A 10,764-nucleotide genomic window follows, 5' to 3' on the forward strand; every position below is an offset into this window, starting at 1 on the left:
ATGGCGGGGAACCGCATGCAGAAGACCGGGAGCGTGTTCAGCCGGTAATGGGGGGCGTCGGGAGGGCGAGCGTGGTGGACGTGGGCTGCGAGGTTGGGCGCTGAGCCGTGGCTGCCGCCCGCAGGACCCGCAATTTGCTGCGCATCGGCGTCATCGAGAAGCCGCTGTGGTTCGACGTGTACGCCGCCTTCCCTCCGCTCCGCGAGCCGCTGTACCGCGTGCCCCGGCCGCGCTACGGCAAGGTGACGGACGTCGTGCCGCCCATCCTCTACCGGGAGGACGAAGTGCGAGCGTGAGTCCCCGCCCGGGGCCGGAACCGCCTGCGTTGGGGCCGCGCGGCCCTTCGGTGTGCGTGTGGCTGTGCCGCTGCGGGGCGCTGCGGGAGCGTCGCTGCCCTGCCGTCTCCTGGCTTCTGCGGGGCCGCTGCTGCGTGGCCGTGCCGTGGGGGAGCCGCACGGCGTTGTGCGTTCGCAGGGGCGGCCGGGCACCGGGCCGGGTGAAAGCTCGGCTGCCACGGAAGGCGGAACGGCCTTAAGGCGCCGAGCGTGGCCTGAGCGAAGCCCCTGGGGGGGTAAGCTAGCAGAGCTCGGCGCTGCGGCTGAATGCTGAGTGTGGTGGGTAATGCCCCATGGTAAAAGGAGTGACAGTCTTGTGAAGGCCTCTTGTTGTAGCCTGGCTCTGATCGTATTCATTTCCTTCTAAACGTGTCTCTTTTTAATTGCTTTAAACACTGGTTTTTGGTTTTTAAATAGGAAATTTTATAAAATATATGGCAGCGGTCCCAAACCCTTTGATTTATCACAACCGAGGTACAAATCTACTTGCCAAAGGTAAGAGTTTTAGTTTTTTAAATTAAACTACAAATATTTCTAGAACTCGTCCCTGTCTCCCCTTGGGTCAGCAAACCAAAATGGTTTTAGTGGGAGTGAAAGTACAATCTTGAAATCTAGGTTTGTTGAGAAATATAATGAATTGAAAGAAGAAGGAAAAATCGAAGAGGAAAACCTGTTTGAAGAAACAGGAAAAGCCCTTTTAGCCAGTGGGATAATTCTACAGAGACGAGGAACAGATAAAGTAAGCCAAACTCGGTTGTTATTTTCTGTTGTCATATGCCCTTCGTTTTCCTCATTATCCAGTCATCCTTGGTCTAAGCATCCACAGTGCTTTTTCTATAAGAGAGGCTGAAAAGAAGCAGAAATTTGTTCTAGTTAAAGTGTGATGTCCTATGAGCGTGTAGGAAGATGAGATCAGTACCTGTCTTTTATCTTTTTTCTCGAGGTCAGCAATCTCATTTTGAGTTTCTTGCTTCTTGGTGGTGCTTTGAGACTGTGTTGTACCTTTATAATAATCTAAGCATGAGTCACAACTTGTCTCTCAGCTTTTCTGGGCAAGCAAACTGGCAGTTGCTTTCTGTTGTTCTCTTCAGTCATGCTTTGACAAACTTTTTCAGCCCTGTTTTTTTATTGTGATCATCTGTCATTAACTGTAGGTAGCACAGCAGGATCATCAGGATGCGGAAGCCAGGGATTCTGTGCTACGTCTGCAACTTCAAACCGTGCTGGAAGAGTTGCAGGAGAAGAAGGAAAGTCAGGAGGAGCAGACAGCAGAACTGAGAGAAACGCAGAAGGAAAATCCTTCATCCTAACAGCTGAGCTCTTGGCACATCCTGCAGCTTGGCGTTGTGTGCCCATGCTGCTCGCCTGCTCAGGAGCCAGCGTTTCCATCTGCACAGCTCTAAGAAATATTCTGAAGGAGGCTATGGCTCAGTCTTCTGGCTGTGGTGCCTCCCTGCCACAGTGCGTGTGACACACGTTCTTGTCTTTCAATCTCCCCACTTAGGAAGCAGGAGATGATCCTCTTTTAAGGAACATTGCCTTGACATTTTCAATTGTGTTGTCTCAGCTTTTGAGATGGAAAATAGAATGGAAAATTAAACACTTCCTGCAAAATGGGAACCTGTGTCTTATTTGCAGTAGCACTGTCTGGCACTGATGGTACAGGCGTTGTGACAGTCCTGCTGTTGAAATGGCAGATGCTGTTTACTTGATGCATTGTAACAGCTGTCAGAAGTGTCATCTTTTTATAGCTGATTCCGAAGAGTTGCTATTTATATGAATGTTCTGATATGTTCTTTCTGCTTCGTCACTTGCTTGCATTCCTGTTAGGATGAAACACCACAGATAATTTAGATCTTTGAAGTTTTTTAGCAAGTCTTTATGAAATTGGTCACCTTGGAAATGTGGAACATGCACCACTGCAACTCTTTGCTGAAGTGGAGGTTGAATTCTTTTACAGAAAGTCACTGAAACTTTGGCACAGAAAAGGAAGTAGTAATCTCACCCAGCTTAGAGCTGACTATAATTCCATTCTTCTCGTGTCTGTAAACTTAATTGCCCACCTTGTTTTTATTAAGAATTTTGGTTTTAGGCCAAAGGAAAAGGAACAACAACAAGAAAACCACTGTGTTTTAAGTCATGTCAGGAAAATCTCTCTTCCCACTTCTGACTCCTCCCCCAAAAAGGAGAAGGTCAGGATTTCTTTTGGTTTTGTACCTGCCTTCCAGGACCCGTTCTCCTGAAGGTGGTTTTGTGACCCTGGTGCTGTGTGTAGTTCAGGCAAACACTTACGAATATGTACTGAGTGGAGGTAAAAGGGATGGTTGAAAAATGTTCCTTTCTTTTTTCTTGTTTCTTTTTCCTTTTTGAATGGCACGATTTGCCTCCTGGTAGCAATGCCATTACAGTAGAACGATTCGGTTGCCCTTGGAAGGTCAAACTTTATTTATTTATTCCTGATCCTGCTCAGTAATTGTGGAGCTGATGGTGGCACGTGTGCCTGGCCGTGCGAGGAGCTTCCACATGGAGCGTGAATGACTGCCTGCATCTAAAGCCATGTGTGGCAGCCCTGAGCAGAGGCTGCGGTGCCAGGATCCAGCAGAACAAATGTGGGGCCACCATGGTGGGAGAGAGGCTAATGTAAACCCGTGTGGTGACAAAAGAAACCAGTGGAAATGGGATTCAGTCTGAAACAAAGCTGGAGTGGAGGTGCACTTCAGTCTTCAGCAGCAAGTATTTGGGTGCAGGTTTCTTTAAATTTCAGTGTTCTTTGGCCTCCATGAGGGCTGAGGCCAGCTGCCCTCGTTAGTAGAGTGCTGGCAGCTGTGATGTGAATTTCTCTTCTTGTGCGCAGTTTCTTTGTGTGGGGCAAATGGTTACTGGTGGCCGAAAGTTCCACATCTCCTCTGCGGCTGCTCAGTGTCTTTTGCTTTGGGACTCTTCAATCTGAGGTAAGTGCACTGAACTTCTAACTTTGCCTTATTACTGTGGATGATGCTCCTAACTTGCCCCGAATTGTGCCTGGAAGTTCTTTAAAATGAGAAGTGGTGCTATGAAGATGAGTGCCATGGTGTGAGAGGTTTCTCATTCACTTTGCTCACAGTTTGGTGGTCTCCTGGTTGTTACTGCTTCTGTAAAACAGTGCCAAGCTGCCAGAAGGAACCTTTTCTTCTGTCCTCTGCCATCACCAGCTTCAGTCTTGCATCTTTGGAAGGGTTGGCTGTTATCTTTTGCCACGTGGAGGTCTAAGAAATGTAGAATGCCAAAGAGGGCAGTGGCTTGCAGTGTGCCATGAGTCGGTTTCTATGCAGAGCTGATGCTAACAAAATTGGAATGTTTTTCTGCTTTAGTCTTTGTTCGGAGCAGTCGTTAGAAGCCGCTCCCTGGGTGGGGGCTCTCCAGATGGAGCCCTTCTGGGGTGGGCTGTTGGTTGCTGCCTGATGTCCTCAGCTGTGTGTGCCCGTGGTGTGGAGCAGTTTGTGCCTGGTGGTGCAGCTGTGCTTCGGGGGTAGGGGTGGAGGAGAAGCACCCCCTCGTGCCGCTCCTCTGAAACGCGGGCAGATTACCTGGAGAAACCCGGTGTGGGTGAGTTGATGTGTCCGGTGAGGACTGCTGCCGGGGTCCGGGTGGGCTGGGGGCTGCGGCCCTCCATCTGCCGGGCTGTGGCAGATAACAGGGAGCGGGAGCTGAAGAACTCGGTGCAATTAGGAGAGGGCGCGATTAAGAGCAGAGTTGTTTTTTTTGATACCGTGCGATTGATGGATGCGTTCGCTGGGCTGGGATTGAAACTCCAATCGCCGTGACCTGAGAGTAACTGCTATTTTAATTAAAAGGCTATGAGAAAAAGCCTGGGGTGAGCTATTTATTATTTATCAAGTGTTTGCCTTCCCGCCGTTAGCCAAAGGTCAGCGGCTTTGCGGGGGGGTTCGCTGGGGGCCGCCGCCCGCGGGGCGTCCGTGTCCGCCAGGGGGGGACCGCGCAGCGCCGCCGGACGGAGCGGGGCCGGGGCCGGGGCTCGTGTTGGGGCTGCGGGTTTGTTCCCGTGGTTCTGCCCCGCGCTGCGGCCGGAGGGCTGACGGCGTGCGAAACGGCCGTGATGGAATTGCCGGCTGTGCCTTCGTGCCGGGGTCGGCACGCGAGGAAAGGAGGGCAAGCTTTCCCCCCAGCGGTCGGCTTCCCGTAGGAGCGATCTGAGCACGAGGCACAGATGAAGGGCAAGGGCAGGCGGAGCCCCGCGCCGCTCCCCGCGGCCAAAACCCGCAGCTGTGCCCTCGTCTCTGCCCCGTGCCTTTGTGGGGCATCGCGCGTCCACGTTGTGCCGCGTGCGGGGCAGAGCTGGCTGCTGGTGGCGGAGCGCTCGCTAATGAGCGGAGCTTCTGCCATCTCGCAATCCTACACCCCATTACAGAGCAGTGTGTGACCTTTCCTGAGCTGGAGTGCTGACCTCTTTCCTCCTGAAAGATGAGCGGTGAGTGTGCAGCAGTTCCCCTTTCTGATTGCAGAGCTCTTTTAAAGTGGCAGTAAATGCCAAAGTATTGGTTATGGGGCTCCTCAAGGCATCGAAAATGAGAGACAATTGAAAGCAAGAGGGAGAGGACAGAGCCCTCTGTACCTCGCTGGCAGTCAGGCCGAAGGTCTCCCAAGGTCAGATCCTAAAGCTGAGGGCGTCTCCTGGCAGCGTGAGGAAGCACAGGTCCCAGCCTGTGGTATGGAGTTCTCCCTCAGAGCTTTGTGCTTCCCTCGCAGCATCTGTGCTTGCCCATGCAGTGGGCTCGTTGCAGCAGTGCCAGCAGTGAGCCCAGCTGAGCTGTGCTGTGGGGAGGCCCCGTTGCTGCTGTGTGCTCCTCGAGTCGGGGCTCTGCTCTGCAGAACTGCTGAGATGGGCACTGGTGGAGCAGTGACCTCTTGCAAGCGTGTCCTGCGCAGATGCTCTGCAGAGAAATTGCTGGGGAGAAATGAAGTGGTGTGGGTGCATGGTGCCTCCCCTCCCCCCCCCAGTGCCCTGGCTGACAGATGAGCACTTCAGCTGCTCCCCAGTGTTCTGCAGTCAGCACATCCCTGGTTATGCGCTGTCAGATTGTCCCCACAACATGTTGGAGGTAGGGGAGCAAAGGGTGTAACAGGGCCAAGCCTGGTGCCGGGAGCTGCCAGAGCAATTTGCAGCTGTGCCAGGGGACTGGAACCTGAGCATGCCAGTGCCAGGCTTCGTGAGGGCAGGTAGCAAGGCTGTTAATGTTCTGGAAATGCAGCTCTAGTTAAGCTGTTAGAGACTTGTTTAGTTCCAGTTGTGACAGTTTGAGCTGAAACCCTTCCAGGTGAAGGCAGCCTTGTTGTGGCATGGGTTCTGACTGGTCTGAGGCTCTCGGTGTCCACTTCTCCCAGCTCTGTGTGCACACACATTTGGCCCCATCCCTGCATGTTGGAGCAGGGCTGGGGTGGAGCTGATCATCCGCTGCCCGTTGCTTGCTGGGGATGTGGGGTCCGTGGGGTCCCACTGGGGCTGTCCTTGCTGCTGTCTCAGTGCTGCTGCCTGTGTGCACACCGCGAGCTCATTCTGATGTGCGCTAATGCTATTATCCTCCAGAAATTGAAATCAAGTCTGAACCTATAATGTTTCACTGGGAGGGAATTGGGGTTATATATTCCTGTGTACAGCAGCATTCTATTTCAGTCATAGCATTTAATTATGATTGGTGTGTTAGTGCCCACCAGAGCATAACAAATTGTCATTATGTTATTCTGCTGAGTCTAATTTAATTGGCAAGTTGTCACAAAAGCAATTATCCATCATTTATTTTGTTGCCATAACCACATCTTGGAGAGCACCTGCTGTCTGAAGTGGAAAGGCTCTGCAGTCTCCTGGTCCTGGATTTCTTCCACTTGTCTGACACAAAGGCACCGTTTCCTCCTCTTGTTTAAAAACACGTTCCCTGTTTCCTGCAGTGGTCCCATGTGCAGGGCTGGAGCTGTGGGGGGGCTGGGGCCTGGCTGAGCCCCTGTTGTCCTGTGATGGTCCTGGGGCTCTGCTCCCTCCCAGACGCCGCTGCCCGATGCAGTGTGGTGCTTGTAGGGCAGCTCTCATATGCATATATCTCATATAAGCAACTTCCAGATACCTTATCTGGGCTCCCATAGAGATAGCAGGCTGGCCAGTGGAAATTAGTGGGTTCTTCTAATCTAGTGGGCAGAGTAATAATAAGATTTCCCAAGACTAACCCAAAATTGCAGATTTTCTCCTTCCTGAGACAGTGTGGGACTCTTAGCTGTGTGGGTTTGGGAGAGGGCATCCAAAATTGCACAAGGCCAATGCAGGCGTGAGAGGATTTGAAGCCTAAGACACTGCAATGAATGAGTAAATAGACAGGATCTGTTTTGATGTCTGTATTTCTCCCAGTTCCTCCTCTCTCCACCCTGCCTGTAGTCTCTTCCCCTCCGCGGTTCTAATTAGCTGCTAATGAGGAGAGGTGACTTTTGTAGTTAAGGCACAGGTAGAGCACTGAGTTCCTGGTCTGCTGCGGCCACTGAGCCCTTTGTTTTTTCCCTGCCTCGATTTCCCCATCTATAAACCAAGGCACAATTCACTGGAGACGGATGTAGTAAAGCTAAGCGGACTGGCATTTGCAAAGCAATTTGCTTTGAAGGTCGGGCTGTCAGCCCGCGCGGTGGGCAGCTGGGGCCTGGGGTCGCTGGAGGAGGCGGAACGGATCTGAGCAGTGAGCGGGTGCCGCTGCTGCGGGAGGGAAACGGGCAGAGAACTTCATCGAACCCTGCACGACTTCACAAGCCAGCAGCCGCCTCGCTGCCTCCTCGTCCATCCCTGTCCCCGCGGCCCCCCGCACTGCCGGCGGTGGCACCAGGGGGTGCTGCGTGCTCACGGCAGGGCTGCAGCCTCGCTCGGGGATGGATGGCAGCAAGGTGACTTTGTTACCTGTTCGGCCGGGCGTTGCTGTTGTTTTTTTTTCCCCATTTCTCCCTGGGATGATGAAGGCGTTATCGGGATGAAGTTTCCCACGGCAGTGCCGGATGCTCGCTCTGCCCCTCGCCGATGGGATATTTGAGCTTCTGTGCTCTGGGGGGAAGGGGGGAACTCCTCCCTGTGCTGTGGAACGGGCTCTGGGGTGGGCTGGTGGCACCCAGAGCCTTGCTGCCATCCCTTGGCATCCAGGGGGACCCCAGTAGTGCCCCTGGGCAGCACATATGGAGCGCATCCAGGGGTGGCTGTGATGCCTCTTACACCACGGCCAGCATTTGCTGATGAGATGTGAGATGCCCTGAGCAAAGCCCACGGTGTCTGCTTGGCTCTCTGTGCTGTGCTGGTCTGAGGACATGGGGCTGCTCGGCACAGCACGGCGGCAGGCGGTGCATCGCAGCTGGGTTTATCACATGAAGATAACGGTGGTGTTTGCAGTCGTACAGGGGAAAAGATAAGGGGAAGAGCTGGAGAGAACCTGGCTGGGCAGCAGAGATAAATTTACTGTGCTGCAGGAAATTGAAATGTGAAACAGAAATCTCAAACGGGTGAAATGGTTAGAAAGGTGCAGAGGTTGAGGCCAGAGCACGCCCAGGGAGGGTCATGGTTAACCCCTCAGCTCCCACACTCTGAGCTGCCTCCCGGGACACCCCTCCACAGCTGCTGGTGGGGCCCAACAAAAGAGCAGCTTTGAAACATGGATGTACTGCTTGTACTGCTGCAATTTCTTGGTGTCGTGAGGTCGCCCGTGGCCCCTCTGCAGACAGCTCTGGTTTTCTCATCAAAGGAGCCCTGAAGTCACAGTCAGGAGCAGCTCCAAGTGGCGTCACAGTGAGCAGCAGTGTCTTAATGTCACCTCGCCCCCTGCACGCTGGCTCTGTCTCACTGACATGAGTGGTGAAATCCTCCTGAACATCAGCAGCACCCGGAGTGAGTCCTGTGTCTTTGAAATGCCCTTCAGAACCTGGCTGCCAAAATGAAGTATCTTAGAGTGGTTTTCTTCTTTGTTTGGTGCTGAAACGGTGTTGGCACTCTGTGGGTGCTGATGGCTGCACCAAATGTTTGGGGTTACAAACCTCTGTGCATGGAAACAAATGGGGATTTGTGAAGAGGACTGTGGTGAGAGCAGAGCTGAGGATTTAAAGGCTGGGAGCTGAGGTGCTGCGCTCGCAGCTGAGAAGCCTGGAATTATCTGGAGGGAGTAATGAAACCGTGAGCGAGAGGGAAGAGTGAGCTGTGGTTTGTGGTGCTGAGAAGTAAATCAGCTGTGGGGCTGAGCGGGGTGCAGGAGCACACGCTGATGCAAGCCCTTCCCACTGCCCTGCCGTGAGCAATCTGCACGCCGTGAGATTGCCTTGTCCCTTCCAATGATTGTTAATGCTGCTTTTTCCCCGAGCCATCAGAAGCACTTTCCCCTCATCCCGGTGGTTCTTGCCCATTTTGCTCATTCTGACCCCGGCACCCAGGGCAGTCGCATCCCATCGCGCTGCATCTCAGTTGTTTGTGTCCCTACTTTGTGCTCAGCCCCTGTAGATGGCAGAGGGGGGTGTTTTTTGGAAGGGGGAGAACCTTATATTTTTCTATTTTATATAGATATGGAAATGATAGTAAACTTCAGTGAGAGTCCACCCTGGTCGCAGAGCTCCAAGTGCCAATTCAGCAAAAGGCTTTAATGGTGCGGTTAAATGTAAGCCTGCTCTTATGTCTGTAGCTGTTAGTGAAGTGGTTTGGCACGTGCAGCAGTGTGCTCTGAGCTGGGGCTGTGCAGGGGCTCTGTTTTTCCTTGGGCAGAAGAATTGAGCTCGGGTTGGTATCACCTATTAATAAGGCGGGGAGTATCCAGGCAGTACTTGTGCAGTGCAACGGAGCTCATCATTTTTCTATATATGAGCAATTAAGCTGCACCAGGAGGCCTATGTCTTTATATCATCACCTAATGACTGTGCAAAAGTATTCAGGGGAAGGAGAGGGAAAAAAAATCACATCCATATTTAATTGGCAAAGTTATCACCTTCACTTCAGAGCCCCAATTTGCGGCGCTCTTGGCCTGTTTCCAAGTCAGATCTATTTCCCCAGACTGGGAAGTGAGTCCAACGTCCTTATATTGTACTTCTGCAACAAAATGCCATTTCAAAGATCAGGGACGCTCTCGCTGCTGCTGTAAGTAACAGAAAGTCTCTGTTCTTTGCAGCCAACAGGGGTACCTTTGAGCTGATGGGCTGCTTTCGTTTTTGTAAGGAAATCATGGGTGTTATTCTTATTACCCAGCCCCAGCTTGCCTGTCAGGTTGCATTTCTCATTGCACTAAAACAAAAAGCCATCTGGAGCACCTCTCACTGCTGTTGGGGTTGCTGGGCTGCAGCACCTCTGCTCCATTGCTCCCAAAGTCTCTTCCTGCTTAACTCTCCAGCCCATAGCTTCCATCTACGTACCCCACGCTCCCAGTTCCCCTCTGCCCTGTTCAGCTCTCAATGTCTCTGTGCCCAGTCCTGCTTTTGCTGGGCAGTGAGGAGCAGCACAGGCTGCTGCCCTCCATTCGGCATCGGAGCCGTCTGCTGCCGTTTCAGGTGACTCTGTCTGTTCAGACAGCTCATTTACACACTTGGTGGTGTTCTGTGACCCCTGTCCTTCTGTGGTTCCACTGCAGCTGTCTGTCTGGGTGCAGCCCTGCTCTGCTCATTGCAGGGCTTCTCCTTCTCCGCCTGTATTGTGCAAGATGGGGAAAGGAGAAGAGTGAGAAGGAGGAATATCAACACCTTCCATCTGCTAAAGCCTGGTAACTGGCCTTTGACACTTCTGTGCCACTTCATCTTCACAAAGCCCCAGCTCTCTGAAGATTAATTGATGTAGGCCACTCAACCCATTTTCAAATCTCTTTCAGTTACCATTTAAAACCTTCTGATTTATTTTTTTTGATAAAGTCACCGAGGCTTTTTATGGATTCTCAAACGATTGTCCAGCTTGACAAATTGGATTCTTAAAGCCGATCCTTTAAAGAAAAGGATGTGGTTTGACAAGACAAGAAGCAGCTCATCTCGGAGACGGGGGGATAAACACACAAAGGAAGGCCCCGCTCCACAACAGCCATTGTGCTGTGATCTGCCTGAGATGGGGGGGCCTGGGGGGCTCGGATGGACGCATGGATGGGAGCAGCGGGTGTTGGCTGTGTCCCAGCCCTGTGGTCCAGCAGTGCTGCTCCTGAGGGTGATGGCGGATAGGTTTTATTGCTGATGCGCCCGTTGTGCTGTGCTGCCTCAGAATGACCAGCTTGGGGCTGCGGAACGGCAGTGATTTTTGCTCTGTGCCAGCCCAGGGGTGACCCTGTGGCATCTGTTCCCAGACCTGCTGCCCACCCCTCGTTGGTGCTTGCAAATGCCCAGGGATGAAACCTGTCTGTGGAAATGTTGCTGAGGCTGCTGTGTTGCTGAGAGCTGGGAACTGTCATTAAGGATATTAATG

The 10,764-nt window shown here is 52.6% G+C and overlaps 1 protein-coding gene across 1 annotated transcript; it reads left to right on the forward strand.

Annotated features, from left to right (window-relative positions):
* MRPS23 (mitochondrial ribosomal protein S23) lies at positions 1-1,645 on the forward strand (the record flags this gene model as incomplete). The annotated part of the gene is made up of 5 exons (XM_079545219.1): positions 1-44; positions 125-292; positions 753-830; positions 951-1,074; positions 1,490-1,645. The coding sequence occupies 5 exons, from the start codon at positions 1-3 to the stop codon at positions 1,643-1,645; spliced, it is 570 nt and encodes a 189-aa protein (XP_079401345.1).
* Between the last annotated feature and the right edge of the window lie 9,119 nt (positions 1,646-10,764).

The sequence above is a fragment of the Tetrao urogallus genome (assembly GCF_951394365.1).
Source record: "Tetrao urogallus genome assembly, chromosome: 20".
In the NCBI taxonomy this organism is placed as follows: Eukaryota; Metazoa; Chordata; class Aves; order Galliformes; family Phasianidae; genus Tetrao; species Tetrao urogallus.